The sequence below is a fragment of the Harmonia axyridis genome, chromosome 3 (assembly GCF_914767665.1).
Source record: "Harmonia axyridis chromosome 3, icHarAxyr1.1, whole genome shotgun sequence".
Lineage (NCBI taxonomy): Eukaryota > Metazoa > Arthropoda > Insecta > Coleoptera > Coccinellidae > Harmonia > Harmonia axyridis.
Genome location: NC_059503.1, coordinates 22,204,091 through 22,227,111, shown reverse-complemented (window position 1 = coordinate 22,227,111; position 23,021 = coordinate 22,204,091). Strand labels below are relative to the sequence as shown.

Below are 23,021 nucleotides of genomic sequence, written 5' to 3'. Positions count from 1 at the left end.
TTCAGTTTCATAAAATTTTCAATTTCTATTTTATTCGAAACGTAAACAGGATATTTTGTCTACCAATCTTCACAAAAATAGATTATTGGAAATAATGGGAATGTTACGTTACCATTATATAATTAACTTGATATTTGTGATTCATAAATTATTCGGAATCTCTGGATATATTAACAAAATGAGGTAATGGAACAAATTTGTTTGTATTATTTCCTCGATGGCAATGCAATTTGCGTCATGGAATATATTACAGTCCGAAATATCATTCAATTCAAATCGAAAGTAATCAAGATGATCCTAACTGAAAAAAAACTCCATATCTTCAGAATATTTGTTGGAAATTTAGTTGGAAAATAAAATTATATGGATATAAAATACTCAAGGAACAAGAGAAACTCTAAAATCGATAAACTAGGTAAAGATACTGAACGACCAAAATTACAGCTGGTTATAAAAAAAGTTCTCTTTAAACCACCCTCACAGAAATGGGCGAGACCAAAAAAACCATGATGACGGGTTTCGAATCCCTCGATATCCCTTGATATTTATTCATAGGTTCGAAACAAGCTAACCATCCCAATCAATTTCGGGCATCTTTCGTCTATCAATCATTGTAACAGTAAAGATGCACCATACACTCTATTGACCCACTTCCCATGTACCGTTACCAAATTTCCTAGGGTTTCATCGAGTACCATCAGGTAGGAATCGTTTTATACCTGCAGGAGGGGAGTTCAATCGACACCGAATCTTTAGGTGGGCGTTAGAATAAAGCACCATAAAGGATGTTTCTCTCCTTTCGGTATTTTTTTGCGAGGGTGTTTATATAGGAAAAAGGCGGAATGGAGTTATTTGATCCCTTGCGAAATTAGGCAGCAACTGTTCTTTTCCGTACGAAATACCAGCCGAAATATTTACGGAACTTTGGTTGGAACCCGGGTATATTTATTAGGGGGGCCTAACAGTTAGAGCCGATGACAAAATTTAATTGTATGAAGGGATAAGGGATCTGAGGATTACAGTTATCTTCAGTATAATGTATTTCCGTCTTTTTTCTAGAATGTACAGTTATTTCACTATTTTTTTTTTTTAGATTTCGATGGAATTCTATATATTCCCATGAAATGTATAAACAGGAAATTGAAAATTATAATATAGTTATAATATATGTTTTCAGGAATCAATTTTTTAGTTTTTAATTCTTGAAATATGAATTTGTTTCCAAATTTTTTGAAATACAAGCTAGTAATTAAATACACAAATTACAGAAAATGAACGAAATTGGAGTTCGTTCTATATTAAAAAGTCTCATACAATATGATCGAAATCAGTTGATATAATTACATATGAATTGCATGTAATCGACAAAAGATGGAAGAATAGATATCGATCTTATCCATACAATAAAAAGTCCTCATGTTTTTTATAGTAATGATATAATAATTTTGTTCACAATTTCATGTCAATACAAGTGTCAATATGTTTGAGGAAATCTACAAACGAGAATTATGCTTTCTCAAAGTTTCGTTTTAAGTATATCAATATTTTAAAAATATTGAAAAATACGACGTACTATGAGTTATTTGTGGGTGTACGATCATCCCCTAAGTGAGAATTACGAATGGCAATAGGATCAAGGTGCACAGAATTTTGAAGTTTTTGTTATTACATTTATGGATATTCTAAAAAATGTCTGTTTGACGTTTGTTTTTATGTGAAAAACTCGTGCTCCAGTTTCAGAAGGAATCCTAAGTAGTGAGAAGTTGAAATTGTTTACAATTTGCTTCTGCTTTCTGAGCAGTAATAAAATTCTCATTCAATGTTTTCATCAATATTTTGTAGGTGTGATTAAAGAATCAACCTCGGAATCAACAGTAATAACAAACTCATCAACTGAAAGAAGTATTTTTCATTGGTTATTTAATTGATGAAATAACATCTGAAATGTTACAGAAAATGAGAGGAAATATTGAACGGAGACATTATTACTGTTCAGAAATAAGCGTTAGGATATTTGTTCAGAAACTTTGTTACTCAATGCAAATGTGAAACAGAACTTTTTCAGCATCCTACATAGAATTACGAAACTTTTAAAAGTTGTCATTTAAGAATTTTGAGGGGGTTGCCAAGATGGCAACCCTTACCTCTATAAGAAATTCAACCAGCTTCGAGGAAATTTTATAAGATAATCGATTTGCTCTCGGATTTGCTATTTGGAAATTCCAATAAACATCCAATTAAATCCTTTAGAATTTTGAATGGGTCTACATTTAACTTTGTCATCATACGAATTTCAATCTTTCATAGAATCCATTATGTAGTGAGTGTGGAAAATTTTTCCTTTAATTCCGAAAATGTTGATTTGTTCCGACCTTCTACCAACCATGAAAGACATGAAATATCAAGTCCAGGAAAACTTATTTCTTCATTATTCGTCTGTCGAGGTGGTATAAATACCAAATATTTATGAATATGAATTTCCTCAAAGTAACCATCGAGCACGCTCACAATTCACGATGTTTTGAAACAATCCCAAACATTCCCGTTTGAAGAAAGATAACGCATCAATGAAAGTTTACAAAAACTCCTCACCGACATTGAATTCGAACACTTCAATTTCAGGTATATTTATAAATAATTAATCGGAATAGCTTAATAATTTAATGTCAGAGAGATAAAATAATTGCTTATTCAGGTTAAGGTCACGGCGAGTTCTATGGACGTGCGAAAGCGAAGTAATTCGCGATCGCAATGTAGAGGAAAAACGAGTTGTGGACATCAAGGTGGACTCGGAGCAAGGTAAAATCCATTTGGTTTCTAAACAAATCCATCCGTGCAATTCGCCATAAGAACAACTGTTATCTATGGTATGACGTTTGTTTTCACCTCCTTGAAATCGCAAACCAGTAATTTTTTTCGCGGTGCATTTCTTTGGTTGTCAATAATATAGTGCACTTTTCATTCTCGCCAACTGGAAATGCAAGGAAAGGAAACTTGGGCTTTTCATTAGGAGAAATAACAAATTCAATATAAAATGTGAACATAAATTATAGAAAACTAAAATTAACTCATTCATGGAGAATATAATAATTTAACATTTGGAGACCACATAAATGCATATAGGTATATACGGTCGCCAAGGGATCATGAATGAACGATCACTCAAAGTTATCTTAATTTTTTTTTATATTCTGCTCAAGTTTTCTACGATTCTGACGACGCGATCAATATGAAATTTTGCACAAAGCTTGAAATTGTTATTTTAAACTTACTTACAAAATCTCAACTCAGTAGAATAGGTTGTCACTGAAGATTTTTGTTGTATTCTTATTGATTTTTCAACATCTGATGATGTTATCAAATCAAACTTTTGTTCGAAGCTTGAATTTATTGTCCCAGTACCTGATATTCATCGCGGGTGGAATCAAATGAATTGTATCATGCATCATATACTGCATGGCGTAAGGCCGATTTTCCCTTTCAAAACTCAAACTGAGAAAATTTCAGAAGGTTAGAACAAATTAATATGATTATAGAATAAAAGTGAAACAAATCATTTGATGTCAATGAGGAAAAAGTATTGATAATTAAGAAAACAAAAAAAGGGAAAAAAGTATCATAAAAACATAATCGTACAGATTTTGCTTCAAATGCCTTTCACGAGTTAGAATAGAATATATATTTATTTTCAATAACTATTGCGATATCTCACGGTACAACCGAGGGTACAACATTAAAAATGAAAAAAGTCAAAATCACAATAAAAAAATTATTAATTACTATGTGTGATAATCTTTACAGAAAATTTCAAACTCATGCAGACTGTCTGGTTGACTCTTTAATACGAGATCATCTATTGTTTTCTTGAAAAACCTGTAGTCCATGATCTTCTGGATCTCCTTTGGCAGTTTATTGAATAACTTTAATTTAATTTTTAGTTAATTTGTCACCTTGTCGGAATAAAATGAAAATAAACATATCAAGAAAGCGGAAAATTCTCAAGAAAGAGTATATATTTTCGAATCGATTTTTTTTAGTTTTTTGCATTACTGATTCGATTATATTATAATATTTTACAAAATATCAATCTTTTGAAGCTATTATTATGTGAAATATATTAATGCAAATTTTCTGATAAGAAATTGAGAAATAGAAAATAGTAGAAAAAAATAACTAGAAAAAAAGCTACCCATCGATCCAATACGAGGAAAAAGGAACCATAAAATACATGGAAAAAAATGCCGCAATTCAATGTTTCGATATATCCTGAGTTCGATTGGGAGTAAGGATGTGAACCGAATTGGAACCGTGCTATCAGACATGGACATCAATCCTCTGTTGAAAACGCAAATTCGACAATGACTCTGGTACCACGTGATTTCGCAATTAACGGAAACCGACCGCAACACTCGAAAAGGAAAAAATTAGTTTCGTCGGTTTTACACCTCTTAGGTAAATAGGTTATTGACATAATTGTAAACAATCGCAGCGAAGGTTGTTCCCCGCGACAAGAACATTTAATACCCAATAGCAGAAACTACAAGTCGCAGAACGAGAGGGAGTTTGCTGATAATGCAGATACCTGTAAGTGGCGAACAGCGTGCTAATCATATGCGGGTGTCTGACCTGTTCAGGGCCAGCTAGCTGCTTCAGGAGTTGGTTGTCACATCCGCTTATTAAAGATATTCTGGCTTGGCAGAGAATTTTATTGCGGCCAGTTTCCTCTACTTGATTGATAAGAATTATTAGAATAAAGATATTCATTACACCCCATCGGGTTTTATACCTCCTCTTCCTACGGAGTATGCCATTTGCCTTAATCGGAAATAATAATTTAAGAACCTCTAATGATCTCTCTATTAATCTACCTTCAATATTGACAGAGCTTGACACGTAAACAATGATTGAGGAAGGGGTACCCCAAGGTGCTAATCGTGGGCTCTTCCATTACAATAATTCGTTATATTAATAGGATGCGAATAAGTGACATGTCTCAAAATTTCCTGGCTCGTTACAAGGTGATTAGGTAACGAATACTTGTGTAATTGAGACCATAATTCGAACTGATAATTCATTTTTGACTGAGTCATATCATCACTTTCTCCGTTATTTCTAGATCCGAGATATGTTCCAGTCATCGATGTCGATTACAACGCGATGCTATAGATTTAGAATATAAACATTGATATCAGTTACACGAACAGGTAGATACATATTTATTTTCATCTCGTGAAACGGATGAAACTTGGAGATGATTAAAAAACGATGAAAACGCAGATAGTGTATGTAAATATCGAAAGCGACTTCCGGCATCTCTGTGCATAGCAGGAAACCGGCGAACTTGGGTGAAACGAAAGCATACTTTCCTAATTCTGCTCTTCATGCTCGTGTTGCAAACTGTGTCAGCGCGAGTATATGCAAGAGATTAACATTACATTAAAAATTGAGGAAGAAGTGTGTCTACCGCGAATGGCGAGAACAGTTGTTTCCTTTCTACTTGATTTATTGTCATTTTACTGTTTATGCTTGCCTGTATGTACTTTCGTTCTCGTATCAGCTACGATGATTTATATTGAATTTGGGTTACATAATGCATATGTATTTGCCATTAAGGTATGAATGAAAGGTTTGCAATTTTTGACGAAAACCGCGAATTTTGGTAATAGTGAATGAATGCGTGGTTGACGTGAGACATTGAATGTATACACAGGAAATTGGAGATGATTCACATAGGAAGTGCGAGTAATAGGTACGACGGTGGTTTTGGGTGATATGTAGACTTACATCTTTTAATCAAGCTCTTTTTGTAGGGTTTACAGTCTGCTCCTTCGGGTATCTGCAACTTATCCTCAGTGTCATCGCTTTCCGTTCCAGAATCACGAGCTCCTGGCGTACTTCTACCTCCGTTAACAGTTAAATCTAAGGGCGAGTCTTCTTCTAGATTGGTACAAATAAAGTCCTCATATTCCTCTTTAACCTTATTCTTCAGGGAAGACAGAATTCCTGAAGGTTCTGACATTTTGATAACTTGAGAGAAAAGCATCATCGTGAAAAAGTCCTTAAGAATGCGAATAGAACATAGTCCGGTAATCACTTGAAACACTGTCGGAAGAAAAATTGGTGAAATTCGTCAACACAACACTGACACTTATGCGGTGTGCGCTCAGTGGCGCGACAGTGGGAAAGATAGCTTCACTCGACTTGATCGACAAAGCGTGGAGTGTAGACTAGTAGTGAAGTCCTCGCCATAACCCACTGACTCAGATTCGACGCTCGCGCACCGTCGGCACCGCTCGGCATCCTCTTACTTTCGTTTATTTGATAATGTTGCGCACGCCAAGGGATTGGGTTAGGTTATGTACACGCCGTCGTCTTCGACGCCGTGTATGTAGACGATATCGTCGTCGCAAATCTGCCACCACGAGGTGGATCCTCCTAATGCTAATCTAATGGTGGACTGTTGTAAACAATCCTCTTCCGCGTGGGTGCCGCTGCTACTTCATTGCGGCGACGGTGTTGTGTTACATTGATTACAATGCTAGATTGATTAGGGTTACCGGATGGTTACTTTTTGATCGCTCGTCTATAAACAGATCGCTCTCTAACATTTTGTCACAATCTTTGTAATTTTCGAATTTTGAACCGATAATGGTCTCAAACGACAAGGTTCGGATCGTTGATGATGAATCCGTTCCCAAATTCGATTCTGTCCGTCCGTCCGGCTGTAAACACAATAGCTAAAAGAACCTAGAACCTTAAAATATGTGAGGTAGGTTCGAATCTTGAATGGCGTGATTAAATTTCGAAACTGCAGATCAGAAATGGATAAAACTACAAAATTTCATCAAGTAATAGTAAAGTTTATTCAACATCAAAATTTACATGTTATGTCAAATTATTCATATTATAACATACTCGAACTTAAATATTCTTCTATGCTAGAAAAAGAACCGTTAATTAAAAACTCTTTGATGGTTCGATCAAATTCATTCATTGGCAAGATTTTCATTCTTGATGTGGATTCTTTATGTGGTTCTGGTTAGAACCACATAAATTTCAAGAAGAATATCGAAGGAAATAACCGAATATTTTCCTGATCCCAGAACCGATGAAAATTTTGGGTGTTGATATAAAGTAATTATTTCAAGTTCCGTAAGAAATTTCAAGCTAATCAGATCCTCAGAACCATAGAAAATTCAAGAATAATATTGGACCAAAAATAACCAATATTTTCGTGATAACATTAACAAGTCCTATCGAGTTGATATTTTGTTTGCATATTATTAGAATAGCCATGTCAAGATTCGTGCTTAATTTTGTGTTGATAGGGTTATCAGAACCAAGCAAAATTTAAGCAGAAATTCGGAACAAGACCTAATAGTGGAAAAAGAGCCTTTTACAATATTCGTGCTGACATAATCATAAAATATTAAAGTGAAATATCGAAAACAAAACGATAGAAGCAATGATGTGCACTCAGGAGATTTTCCTTTCAATAATATTTGAGCATTCGTTCATTATGACACTATTCTTTAAAGAAAAAATTCTTGTCGCTAGTGAAAGCTCTTCAATCCATCTATACCTCAATTTTTGTACAGTTAGAATTCATGTGGGTAATTAAACAATTATAGTATTTCCAGATGAGGGAATTTTACCCTAAAATTTTTTATGAAAATCACATGCAATATTTTTTTTAGAAATATTTCAATGCTAATAGTTTTGAAGTTTTTTCAATTCTGAAATATCCATTATTTTAAGTCATCAATTATTTTAGCTTTTTATTTAATTATTTGATGTTGGATATCGGAAAATAATTATTTCGTTTTAGTTTTTTTGAATTTATTGTGATTTGTTCGAAAACAGATGATAATTCATTATTAGACGAAAATAATGATTTTTTGTTTTTAAGAATATTTTGATTGAAAATGTAGTCTCATTATGAAATTTTCTTTCTATGAATTCAATAACGAACGTTGATAGTCTAAAGTCTAAAAACAGATTTCTAATGAAAATTTGACATATAGATATCAACGAAATATTCATGGATTAATCCGATCATTTAAAATAAATAATCTTGTCGTAATCAATACAAATTAATGAACAGTAATTGCCTATTAAACAACAATTTTCCCAACAAAAATCACATTAGTCAACAATCGAAATTGATGGGATCGAATCGTATAAGATATTAATAAAATATAATTGTGCTGTATTTTAAAAGTTTCAATGAGTACCTATAACATCTGAACAACTATAATTTTTATTTCAGACTGTGTTTAAGCAATTAGAACATTCTGGTTTTATTTGTGATAATAAAACTTCAGTAAAAACTGGTATATTATATTATTATACCTACCTATATGAAAAAATGAACTCAGAGTTCTCCACATCAGGACGAAATATAATATGTTGGTGATTTGAAATAATAGAGGTATATGTAATAATATTATATTATATTATTTTATATTTTATGGCAAACGTTGGTCAAGTGACTTTTGTCATGACTCTTCCTAAATTAACATCCCATATTTATTTTCATGGGTAACAAATTTTACAAATTATATTATAAAAATATATGTAAAATCAATATAATCCATAGATTATCCCCATCTACGTGTTGTCAGTTACCTCGTGCCTATGAATATTTTGAGAAAATCACCAATTAATGAATTAATAATTCGCAAAATACTTTGGATTTCACAATTTTAGTTGTCCGTTCTTCTGTTTTCATTCATATTTCTTTTGGAATATTAGATTGTTCAATTTCACTACTAATTTTATTAGCATTAACATAGTATGGAAGCTTTTTTTTTATTTTTTCATAGTGATAGATATGTATCCATATGAATGGAACATGAATACAATTTTCTTGGCAATTTCGAATAATTTGTTTCAATATTGACATGATGTGAACACTTCATCATTTCGAGCCTTGGGAGACCACAAGTAAACATGAAATAAAGAAGGGATGAAGGGGTGTGTTCAGGTAAAATGAGGGATCTGTATCAGCCGCTCTGATTTGTAAGAGATCCTCTGGGAGGAGCATTTCTGCACGATGCGAGTGCTAGGATTGCCTCGTCGAAACAAGGGCTATTTTTCTCCAGGGGATTATCATTATCATAATCGATCTTCAGTTTAATCCTGTATAGTAAATGATGACCATTTCTGAATAGTGTATCTGTACACGGAAATGTTGATCATTAAATTTATTTACGGCTCAGATACAGGATAGAAATTATCGTAGAACTATCTAGAAATTATTTATTTATATTTTATGAGAATAAGAGACTTGATTTATATTGCAGAATCATGAGTTGAAATCAAAATAGCAGACATTGATAAAAATCCGGTTTTTAAATTCGAAAATAATAATTATTCGATTACACAGTTTATCAGTTTGACGTGAGTTGAACGAATATATACATATTATATCTGGTTTAATATTTCGAGCGAAAATAAAGTTGGAATAATTTTGCGATCATTTAACCTCAGGAGAATGTTTAATGTAGGTACCTACATCTGTTCGTGTTTAATTTTTTTCAACTGATGAATTCTAACCAGAAGGACAGTTGTTTTGGAAATATTATTTGTGATTGTCTTTCCAAAGAAAGCAAATTAAAATGTATTGATGTTGATAATCTTCCATCTATAATTATAAATGAAAGGATTCATTATGTGATGTCATATCAAAAATTAGAGGAAGAAGGAAAATACCTATACCTACAGCTTGATTATCAAATTCATATGAGCCGACGGATGCAGTGATTCGTTCTTATATAATTGATAACAAATATAACTGATAAATAAATGAAATTACATTGCAAAAAATGTATTCTCTAATGAAGAATAATAAGAATTTTGAATGAATATGAATTTTTTACGCATACTCAACGGACATCGTTTATTGAAGAAGACTAATGTTCCATTCAGTGTGTTTATCTCCCAACCGGAATACCCATATCAAATTTCATTGAAATCGGATGAAATTTTTAAAGATCTAACAAGGATGTGCGGACATGAAGTCCGACAGACAGGAAAAAAAAATTGAAAATTCTCTTCTACCTGAAGGTTAGTAGAAGTGAAATCCATAGAATAATAATGCGAACGAGTTAAATAAGTAGGTACAAGGAAATGGATATCAACACCTCATCTTAGTAATAAATTTTACCTTCCAATCACTAACTATAGGTTATCAATTTTATAATCCACCAGAAAGTCTCAGTTTTATTACTAAAGAGTTGAAGCGATAACCATTGTTCGAAAGTGTCCATCCACGGTTTACATTTGAACATGATGAGGGGAAGGTTTGAATACAGGACATAAGACATTGAAACATAATTTTTTTGCAGTCGAATAATACGCAAAAATGATTTGTGTTGAGAAATATCTATCGTTTGTCGTATCGAGTATGATAGATAGTAATAAAAATAAAGCAAAAATGTTCTTCCGGTAACTTTGGCGGTAGAAGGGAGTTGTTATTTTATATTATCTTTCAAAAAGCACCGTTTCAGTTCTTCTGAATATATTTTCAAACTACAAAATATTATGTAACTTCTGTACTTTTTGATAATTCATCACTAAACTAAACTCGTTCAATTTTACAGCAGTTTATCACATGTATAGAGCTTTTAAACGCATGTAAAGTGTTCAAATTATGTAATATATTTTCGTGAAGATTGAATGATTGCGATTGTTCAAAGGTGCCCCTACACAAATTGAAATATGTAAATAGCGTTGCCAAATTTATGGTGTTATTTGAATTTTTGAGTCGATTTTTTAGATGAATGAACAGCTCCATTGAAGAATTTCGATTTCTAATCAAGAATATGTTCGCATCTGCATTGATTTCTTATTTCTACTTAAATATCTATTTACTTTAATAATATATAATTAATAATATATACTATTTAATATAACTATAGCTATTAATGGTCTATGATGCCGGATATCTGAAATGTTGATCAATGTATTATTCAACAAATAGAACTGTCAAGTTAACAGCTCTGTCAACTCAGAGATAAAGTGTGATATTGAGTTTCGAGAAATTCAATTAATAGTTGACAATAAATTTGATAAGAAAAACATTTGCGATTAACTTTTCAGAAACCAGACATCAAAATCAAATGACTATCATTAAAACAATAATTTTTCAAGTTTTATTTTCACTTATGAAAATCTTTCATTCAACAATGTTATATCAAAGGGTAGAGTAAAATAGTTATTTATAATACAAGTGCAGAAGGCATTGATATTCTTCCACGAGTTCAAAATTCAAAAACGAGCCACGAAGTGGCGAGTTTTTGAATGAACGAGTGGTAGAATTAGACTTCTGTACGAGTATTATACATTATTTTCTCTAATTCATTGCATTTTCATTGAAATTAATGAAATATTTGTATAAATATCATTTAGTAATTTTTGAATTGAAAAATGTTGGTTGGCAGAACTGATTTCTTTAAGGCAAATTGATGAATTGACAGATAAAGCCGTGGCGGAAAGTTCGGAGTACCAACATATAATAATGAAATATAACCATGAAAACTGTGCGTTTCTGATATATTCTCGCACGATTTTGTTCTACAAGATGTGGAAGAATGAACGGAATAACCACAGAATTAGAGAATAGTATATTCTAAAACAAGTTGCAGAATGGGCTCCTATTCCAACACGAATGCGAAATTCGAAAACGAGTGACGAAGGAGCGAGTTTTGGAACGCATGAGTGTTGGAATTGCCTTCTGCAACGAGTATTAGACGATATTTTCTCTATTTCAGTCAAGTTTCGTGAAATATTGTCGACATTCAATGAAAAATTCAGATCATATATCCTAGTGACATTTGTATAATATCTTGGCAGTTGGTGTGACTGTTACGAAAATTGACAGATTACGGAATTTCAATTTGAATCGTACGTTTCGAATTTTGTAAAAATTTATAATTACGCATTGAATTCGTGAATTATGTCTGACGAAATCGATTTCACCAACAGAATTGAAAGAAATTTCGAATAATATCGCAAATCATTTCACTAAATCCAAATTATATTATATTGACAATAATTGACGTGTGCTGAATTTTGATAGGATTGGAAGTCTGACGTCTGCGTAGACAACCACAAAACGAAAAATATAACTAAAAACAATGCTGTAATGAGATCATTACAGCACTGTTTTTAGAACTGTAATGAACTCATTACGATACTGAAATAGAGAAATAACTTTCTGGTTCATATTCGAAAAATACAGACCTCTTGACGAAATTATAAAACGCTCTATTCCATAAGAATAATTGGTCTCATCGGCTTATGATTTTTCTTTGAGATTATCAAATGTCATGGTCATACATAGAAACGCTTTTTTATGATACACACTTATTTATTGATATTTGGTCCTCAAATTTTCTATCAATAAAAATAATAATCAATAAGTTTATCTAACAGTAGGTGCAAATTGAAACTGTTATTGTACATTACGAATTGAAAATTCAAATTGAATTAAAAAGTTAATTAATTTGAATAAATATCGATCTTAGTCCAGAATTATTTATGTGATATAAAGGACTACGAATACGAGGAAATTCATTGGAAAATTCTTCATGAAATGCCCAGCAGATTCAAACCTGTAGTCACTGATTACCAAATGACAATGTAACTTCAAAGTGATAATCTCCTCGCAGTCTCAAGCTAGGTGTATAAATGACAAAATAATTGACCCATCAAGAAGTGAAGAGAATACAGTTTCAATCCTTATGGTCCATTTAACTGACAATGAAATGAATCACGGAGCAGAGTTACAGACCATAACGACCGAATAGTGCTGTGAACTTGACTCTAATTCTAATTTCTAGTTTATAAACAACTTAACTAGACTATATTTATTGGATCATTTATCAGCTTCCTTGTTGCTGACTGAGAGGATAACGTTGAATATGTACTTTAATCCGTACTTGCATCACGAGTAAGTCATTACTCTGTTATTATTATGATCAATGAAACATATTTTGTTTTAGTATGGCAGTGATATTATGTTGGATACTCGTAACTTTTTAGTGTTGCTTATCTTATCTGCTCCTTCTAAAATATTCCGAAACAACAGTTACTTTCGAAAAATGCTTTCTGATATCTAGATCCGCTTTGACAATCTGGCACCACTATTGCACTTAAAACTATCAGGTAAGAATTAAGAAATAAATTACATAAACGTGTTGACCTTACTGTAGGGGAAGGATAGGTTGAACCCATGTTTCTCAACCCCTACTTACGTGGTATCCCTCCGAAAATGAAAGCTTGAGACCCCTTTTGATGGTCATTTAAATTTCTTGCATTTAAATAGATTTTTTTTTTCATTTTATTCTTGAGAATATATAGTGAATAATAAATTCCATCTATAGTAAATTCTGTATTATTCAAATATTTTTTTTTCGGTTGTTACTTGAGTTGAGATTCTTCTACAAAAGATATCTGTTGAAAATGATGTGTTGGTAAGAAATATTGGATAGCATTAATATCATTACTCATGTTATTACTGATTTAACTGAAATTTTCAGGATGGACCCTTCATAATAATAATGGAGGTTAAAGGATGATTTTCCACAATTTTGAAGGCATTCACGACCCGATTGGACAACTGAGTTAGATAATTCTGACATTCTAGCCGTATTCTAGACGGTTTTTTACCTAACGTTTTGTCCACAACAGTGATGGGCATTTTCGAAGTTTTTTTTGGTTGTAGATCGTAACTTGACTCTGGATTTCTCTGATATCCGACTAGACCACGTATAGAAAGCTCAATTATCCAACTCTGTGGGACTTTCTATCTATAGTTTTTACATAAAGAACTCTATCGATTTTTTAGTGATATTGATTCATTCACATGACATCAAATAATAAAATTTATATCATAACGGAAACTGAATACTTTATGCCTCACCATATCTGAATTCAAATAAATATCGCTGTTTAATATTCATCTTTCAATCTCGAAAATTATCAGAATTTCTCTCATTTTATTTTAATATAATACTACTCAAGACCTGATTTGAGATTTGACAAGACCATATTTTGTTGTATAATAAAATATATTGAAGGTGACGATTTATCCTAAGTGAATGATTAATACTTAATATTTTGAAATCTATGTCTTGTATTATATACAGGTCGTTTCTAAATTGAAGTTACAAACGGAAATGAAAGATTCCTTGGATAATTTTAAGAATCAAAAGTCCTATAAACATGGGCCAGAAAAAGCTTTGTTTTTGAGTTCCTTGTCCGAGTTCATTGAATCTTTAACAGTCATTGTTACATATATGGAAAATAAGCACGAAAACTAATAATTAATATATTCGATTCATCACAGCACAGCTTACTGATTGGATTTTTATTATAATTTGGAGTATTTCGAGATTATGTTTGAAATTTTTTTCTCGAAATCGGTTGCAGATACGACAAAACTATAGAAAACAACAAATTTAGGATTTGTCACAGTTTATTTTTACATTTCCTTAAACTCAGAGTGGTCCACAAAAAAAAATGGAGGAAAATAGCATGCACAGATTGCGCTGTTCCAAAAAAAATGAACATTTGGAATCGAAATTGGTATATTACATAATGTAAACTCTAAATTCGAATAACTATACCAAATATCAGTTAAATGTTTTGTGTTTATGCTATGAGAAAAAAACTTGAAAAAAAACAAATTTAACTCCCTGTATCTCGTAAACAAAGCATCTGCAGGACTAGGATATTTTTTTGCTAGAATTACTCGAGAATATCATTTACTTTTGTACCTCCAATTTAGAAATTTAAATTTTTGTTATTGCTCAGAAAAGTTGCATTTTGGTGAATGCGCCAGGCACTGAATTTGACTTGATGGTGAAATAGATATCGGACGTATAAGTTGAAAGAATACATAATTCGGTTTGATAATTGAGAAAGATCTGTTCTTTTTTTACATATTATTCAACAGTTTGATCTAACGTTAATTTGGTTTGAGTCACATATATTTATTTACACAATAAAAGGATATTATAATATATAATTATAATTTGTTTCATAAATTGGGCATCTTCTATTTCCTCATCAGATTGAAGAAGTGAATTATGAATATATTCAAAAACAGTTTTTCTGAAAATTTTCTTCTGGAAATTACCTAGTTACACTTTTTCTGAATAAAATTCAAAATAGAAGGTAACTTACTACATATCCAAAGCGATTCAGGTATTCTCCAGTCCTCACCTGTGAAAAAAAAATTATAATGAGTTTCTTGTTAAATTAATATGTACTTAATTCAAATACAATAAAATTTATGATCCATTTTTGATTAAAAACCTAATTGCATGATGATTACACAAATGCAATATTTTACGTATTATTCTCATGTTCTCTTTTATTGAAACAAAACGGTGGGTTTGAAATTAAACAAATATCAAAATATATAACATATTCGAAGCTTCTTGGAGAACGAATTTGAAATTTAAAATATTTTGTTTGATATTATTAATTAATGTTTTTTGAACATTCTTGTATTCTTAATAATGTGATGTTTTCATTAACATATATTATTATATTTCCAATTTTGAAATATGTTATTGAGATTTTTGCTTTTTGATTACTTGGATATAAAACTTTCGGAGATTCCATGGAAAAAACAATGTATTTTTACGATGCTAATCATTATAATGGTTTATTTTCTCCCTTTTCTTTTTTTCTTAGAAAAAGTCCAACCATATTAATATCTTGATGCTGAAATCCTTTTTTATGGGTATGCAATTTCGAAATGAAGAAACCCATATTGCCCTACATTTCCTTCAACTAATATACACATATGAATAATGGACCATCAACCGAGAAAAATGTAGAAAATAATAACGTTTAAAGAAAACACTTGCCATACCTAGGAGTATCATAAAAATGAAGAATCGGAAAGTTATACAGAGTAATAAAAACGAAAAACTCAACTGTTGTCAAAAATCAATATAAAAATTATTTTTGCTCGTTAGTTTGGGAGAGAAATCCTTCCTAGATATTTTATCAGATCAAGGTTAGGGGTTATATGAAAATACAATACGTATATACTGCAAATGGATTCTAAGGTATGATAAAAATATACATCTGCGTTAAAAAGAGATCACTTTGGATATGATAGACTTTCATTTCCTGTCGCCAATTTTTCATCTCAAGATGTGAACAAGTTTATGAAGAGGGGAGCAAATACTACAAAGAATAAAATGAAATGTATATAAATAAACTCGACAATTTGGCCGACCTTATAGCTCGTGCTACATAATTTACTTTCAGTTTCACGTTTAATGATGCCACATTTGAAAATCGTTTGCAAGCTGAATTTGCCATATAAATAGAACTTGACATTGAAATCTACCTGGGAAAAGATTATAAACTATCGAATGGGTTACCTCATCCGTTTTCCGATAAGATACGGTTAATTTTATTATTTTTTTTTATTACATTAATCTGTAGTTGTTAGTATAGAGTTGATTGAGAAAGCCTTGGACTAGACCTTTTGAGTGTGATTATCTGATCATCATATCAAATTTATCGAGCTGTTTCATGAGGAAAATTAAAAGAAATTTACTTTTTCTGATCGGCATGTATTCACAAAAATCAATCAGCACCATTTTTCCTGATAAAAAAAGATTATGTTACAAATAAGTGAAATGCTACTTGATATACAACATATTTCATAATTGTCTGCAGCAATTTTCAGAACTCATAATTCATTCAAAATATATTATTTCCGAAAATGCATTTCCTGTTTCAACATACATATTCAACATAAATTAGTCGAAAAGACCAACTAAAAATATTTGAAAAACCTAGAAAAAGCTCACAAAATGAATCATGGTTAAAACATTCTGGTGCTCACTGCTCTTTCAAGTTGCGCCTCTTCATTACATTGAAAAATAAAAATATGATATATTTGTCATAAAAATCACGTTTTTTTGTGCCAAATTTCCATATCAATCTCCAAACACTTATTAAACTTATTTTTCGGTGCACTATAAGCCCTAGAATTTCTGGCTAGGTATGTATATGACACATTATAATGAAACGGCAATAAAAAAAACACTATATTATTTATACGTATGTATATTGATTATATATATAATAATGAACATATTATATATGTAAATTAATTAATTAATTATTAAATTATGTAAATTTATCGTCATGTTTATATAAATGTTGATACAAACCTAGTTACAATTTACTCAAACAAAAATTACAGTCAAAGTTAAGATACGTTCATTATATTTATGACATACTCGCCGCAGAAGATGACGCAGAATTCTGTATTGGAGTTTCTGTCTCTGCTGTCACATCAGATAATTCAACAGTCGGATTCGAAGTATCTATATCTGATTGTTTACATTTTTTTTCATATGCGATTCTCTCATTCAATAAACTTATTTCTTTTAAAATTAATTTCTTGCTTCTTATCAGCATCTTATTCTTGCTTTCTACCTTTTCTAGTATAGCTTTAAGATATTCCGAATGCATTTTCAATTTCAGATGATCAATATTCTCCTTCTCATTTTCACCATCCGGAATCGAAACAGGTTTTGATGAATTTTCAACAGGTTTTGATGAATTTTCAACAGGTTTAGATGAATTTTCAACTGCCATCAATTTCTCTTCATGTCTACATGGAGCTGATTTCTTTATTTTCGATTTACGCCAACAGAATTTGTGTAGAATAGCTTTGCACTTCACACAGCATATCCCATTAAAAACTTTTTTGATACAATAATCGCATACAATTGCGATTGTTTCGACAGAATCTGAATTTTTCACGGAGCGATCACTCCCAACATCTTCACTTGCCGACATCTTGCGCATGATGCATCTCGTGAAAATTGTTTTGCTTGAGGAATCATTGGTGAGCGCTCGTTCCCCGAACCAGATAAACTAACCGACAATAACACATACAGCTCATATACAGGATTTTACCAAATGAGTGCGAAAGATTAAAAAGGTGAATCTTTGACAGAAATTGAAGAGGATTTTTCGTGTAAACAAAAGTTCTTAGACTTTTCTTTGAAAAAGTTTTCAAATTTGAGAAAATTTTTTTTTGTCTTCTTCTTGAAATTCCTGAAGAGACATCATTCACATTTTTATTTGAATTTTTGAAGAAACCATATTTTCCTATTCAAAAAGTTTGTGTTGAAAATAACGATCCATTGCATTTTTTTTAACACTTGTGTTGTGCCTGTGAAAGCAAAAGTTTCTTAATAAAAATATAATTACAATATTGTGCATGAACGGATCTTGCCATTCCTTCAAATTTTATATATACCTATATATAATCTGTATCCCATTTGTAACCTATCCGTGTATGGGTTCAAATTTTCAGAAAATCAATAATCACTCATTTTCGAATGGGATTCAGACTTTGAAAACCATAGATATCTCGATTCGTTCTCGAGTTACAGGGCGTTTCTAAAAAAAGGGCTGTTTCAAATATTTCGGTATATCTCGGTTTTTCTTCAAAGTATTCAGAAAATTCTAAAACGCTTTATTCAGTACATTCATGGTTTATAATTTTATTTGATACACATAACAGATCATAGAAATCAATTACCGTTTTAGAGATATAGAGCAAATGGGAAACCCTCTATTTTTCTACGCAGTTTTGTAGCCGCAGATTTTATGACAAGCACTTCGTTATCGGTTTTCCAAAAATGTCATCCATTTTGAAGTTGAGGTGAGTTGAGTTTTTCGTTTTGATTTTTTGATGTGATACCCCTCTGGATACCCTTTTTAAATATATAAATATTTTTCATTCATTTGGAGATTGTATTAATTTTGTGTTCATTGTAGAATTGTAATCCAGTCATAAAGGATGTCCCATTTGAAAAACAACAACACTCAGAATCGATAATTAATTTCTGATTAAATGAACTAACTAAATGATGATAATACGATGGATACAAAATGAATTGAATCTCGAAATAAATGAAAAATATTTATATGTACATACATATAAGGTGTCACATCAAAAAATTGAAGCCAAAAAACTCAATATCTTTGAAACGGATAACGGGATGCTTTTCGACAAATCTGCGGAAAAAAAAACTGCGTTGAAAAATATAGGGTGTCCCATTTAAGAAACACCAACACTAACTTTGCTCTGAATCTCTAAAACGGTAATTAATTTCTATGAGCTGTTATGATATGATTTTATGATGAAATAAACCATAAAAATTACTGAAAAAAACGTTTTAGAATTTTTTAAATATCTCAAACAGAAAACAAGATATACCGAAATATTTGAATGTGTCATTTTTCAGAAAATTGAGAACGAAACAAGATATCTATGATCTGCTTTCTGATATCTGGGTATTACGAAAAAAGAGCTCGGGGGTCCTTGAACATTTTTGCTCCAAGTCTTATAGTTCTCGAGATGCTTTTAGTGAGCATCGAATTTGGGACACCCTATACATATATTGAAAGAGAGAAGAAATCTGCTTAGAATAAACTTCTTTATTTTATCATATATTATAGTTTTATTCAGAATAATTATTCTATATTTTCTCAAAATTATCTATTTTTTATATAATTCAGTATTTTCCGTCTTCCATAATGCCGTCGTATTCTGGTTAAGTATATGGATGAGCATGCGTGAAATGCTAAATGCTATTTCTTCAAGTTATTCAACTTTTTGAGTTTATTATTAATTCATTTCCATTATATCTCCTTCTGACTTACGCCAAAGCAATTTCAACATCGGGCTTTAGCTCTGTTGATTTTCAATTTTTAATCAATCTCAATATAATTATACTTTGCGAATAGGCAATCAGAATTTTGAAAAATATCACACAAAAAGATATTTTATAGGATTAGATGAAAAGTTGATGATGAAGGTGAGTTTGTCCATTAGATGAAATGAAAAAAAAATTGACCTCGATATTTTTATCTGTTATAGATCGATATCATTTGAACGAAATGATCAGAGCAGTAGGTCAAAAATACTATTCACTTATGATGTGACGCCATTTCCGAAACATATTCAAGCATCCATTTAGTGTTTCTTATCAGTGCATTGTTTCCCAATGATTTCGATCCTTATTAAAACAAACCAAGGTAAACAGTAAAGTAAAATGATTGTTTCCATTTCTCGATAAATTGCAAGCATTACATATTTTGCAAAAAAAAACGCTTTCCTAGAAAATAGATAACTCGTACTAGTACCCATTTAGAAAGGAATTGTGATATAATAATTCAAGATTAGATTTTGGTGATAAGTGTTTGTTACGTGTCCTTGAATTAATTCAAAATTTTTCAATTGAGCATAAAACTAAGTCTATGCTACTAATCAAAACAATCTACTTGCTTCGCTCTGAAAGTTTATTTCTTCTTTGCTGTTTTCTAGATCGACTAAAGAACCCATAATTTCATTTTTCATATTCAACTTTGAATTTATGCTCATTGAATGAAATTTCCAACTTTACGAGAAAATAATCCTGGAAAGAGAACTCCATATTTCGATAATATCAAAGATAAGGAACTATTATATTAACCCATTCCAAGCATCAAATATTTACCATCAAATTAATGAATCTAGGGCACGTGAAGCAAATAGAATTTTCACCTAAATTTTCAATGATATTTATCATGATTTGTTTATGGTTCTCAGAAAGTACACACATAATTAAGTACACTTTTCCTTCCTTATGTACAGATGACACGAATCATCGATTTTGCTTCGATTACGTATCAAATTTGGACTTCGCTTCAGAGTAGTGTCGAATGAAGTAAACTCCAAATTATGCTTATAGTAACCTGTCGGAATTTTTCTGGTCATGCCGTCATTTGTACTTTGATTCACCCTGAAAGTTACAATTCATTCAGCATGTAAGGCAGGGTATATAGATATCACAGAGCGCTCAGTATCATAGAGCTGAACCCCTGTGCTTGGTTTTCTACTGAGTTCTTCATTTTGCCAAGAATATTTTTAACCTATTAATTAGTGGGGAATCTTGACGTCTAACATGAACATCACTTACATTTATTTATTTTCGAAATTTCATTCTGAAAAATTTCTCTAATGATACAACTTGAACCATCTATTTCTATTCTTCATCCTCAGTCAAGGACAATGTTACATACTTTCAGTAGTAATGAAGGTTCACCTACACCTACAATTTCGTATGATCTCTTGTAACTCGTGTGAGTGAATGTTGGGATTTTGCCAAACAACATTTCCGCTAAGAATCTAGCGTGAAATATTCAAGCACAAGAATATAAATAAAATTGCTCAGGCATCCATTTTGCGGGAAAGTAGAAGGAAAACAGACAGAAATATATACCCATAATGTCACGTACATCGTATATCCTTATTATGTTTTAAATGGTATACGATGTTGAGAGTACGGAACTTTTGTTGATTTTGTTTTGGGAAAGTTATTCTACGGGGGTCATAAGATATGTGGGTATTTATAATGAGCATATCGAGTTGGAAAGAGTGAAATCAACTAGTATTGGTAGGAGTGTCGAAAAAAAACAAGAAGATAGAATAAAATATTTCGAAAATTTTGATTATCTGAAGAAAGTGAAATGTATTGGAAAGTACTTTTTTTGTCTTGTAACTAGAAATCGATGAGTACATGAGTTAGGCAGAGAACGTGAAGTAAATTTTCAGAAACATTTCATTTTTCTCTTTGCGAAATAAGCTATGTAGCTGAAATGTTATAACTAAATGTTATTAATTTAATCGATTTTCTATATACTGTCAGTTGAATATGGCAAATATTTTCTGACATTGTTCACTTCTCAGTCCAGCTATATGATCTCTTTTGAGATAAAAAATGTCTATGATATCCAGTTTCAAAATATTTTGACTTTTGTCTGTCTGTCTGTGTATCCGTAAATCCTTGTGGGAGAAATTTCAATCAGATTTCGAGATATAGGGTGTTAGTTGAGCTCGTATGAAATGGAATGGAACAAAAATTCTTCAAGAAAAAAAGCACTGGCGTCAAGTCAAGATCTTTTGAGCGCTCGTTCATTCAAAAGTTAACTGCGGGCTTGAAGGCCACATAAAGGGAGGAATTAGCGCTTGAATGGAAGAGTGGTCGAAAGCTCCTTACTTGATGTTATTGTCATTTTTTTTCTATTTTCTTCTGTAATTTTCTATAGTCCTGACGACGTTATTAACATGAAACTTGGAATTGTTATTTTATATACAGAGTGTTCCTAAATCAGAGTGTTACTTGTAGTCTTAGTTTTTTGTGATGATTAGAATATTATGCCAGTTTATCGAATCTTCATTAATTTTTGCTAAAGATTTATTGAATAAGTACCAAAACTTATAATTTTTTTTAATAACTGGATCTTTATAATAATTTGGATTTTCCTGATGATTACTAGAGAATTGTTTGAAATTTTTTTCTCGAAATCGGTAGTATATACGACAACATTACGAGAAACCAAAAAGTGTATTACTGGATCAATGTTTGTTTTTACATTTTTGTAAACTACAAGTGGTCCACCAAAAAAAAGTTTTGGAGGAAAGGAGTGGACACCGTTCCAGGAAAATTTCACCAAAGCATTCAAAATTACTTCATCACATGACGAAAACTTCAAATTGGAATATCTGTGCCAAATTTAAATTGTATATCTTGTGAAGGGAAGGTAGCATGGAAAAAAAACTTGAAAAAACTCAAACTGTATAATTTTTTTGGACATTGAAATATTAGGATCTGTTTTTCGATATTCAGCTTCAATTATTTATAGTTCTAATGATGATATCTCCACAAAATTTTGTTGTGTTTTTTTTGGAAATAGTTATTTTTTATATAGTATACACAAAACCTTGACCTGATCTGATTTGTATCAATAATGGATAACTTAAATTTGGCTCGGAGCTTTAATTTTTACATCAATACTTGAAATTTCAAATACGTCGATTTTATGATCAGGGATACCTATATTGAGTATTTTTTTCATCATGGTTCTGGTTACGCAATCAACGAAAAATTTTACATCTAGTTGCAAATTCCGATTTCTAT

At 31.3% G+C, this 23,021-nt stretch overlaps 1 protein-coding gene and 1 long non-coding RNA gene across 2 annotated transcripts in view; one reads left to right on the top strand and one right to left on the bottom strand.

Moving 5' to 3' along the window:
* The window catches only part of LOC123674528 (ecdysone-induced protein 74EF), a 196,162-nt gene that overhangs the window by 52,259 nt on the left and 120,882 nt on the right, over positions 1 to 23,021 (bottom strand). Inside the window, exon 5 of the mRNA XM_045609423.1 lies at positions 15,193 to 15,231. Within this exon, the coding sequence (XP_045465379.1) occupies positions 15,193 to 15,231 (39 nt within the window). The remainder of the gene's footprint in view (positions 1 to 15,192; positions 15,232 to 23,021) is intronic.
* LOC123676977 lies at positions 12,598 to 15,186 on the top strand. Its single transcript, XR_006747028.1, has 3 exons — positions 12,598 to 12,955; positions 13,008 to 13,170; positions 13,545 to 15,186. It is a non-coding gene; the product is annotated as an uncharacterized LOC123676977 (long non-coding RNA).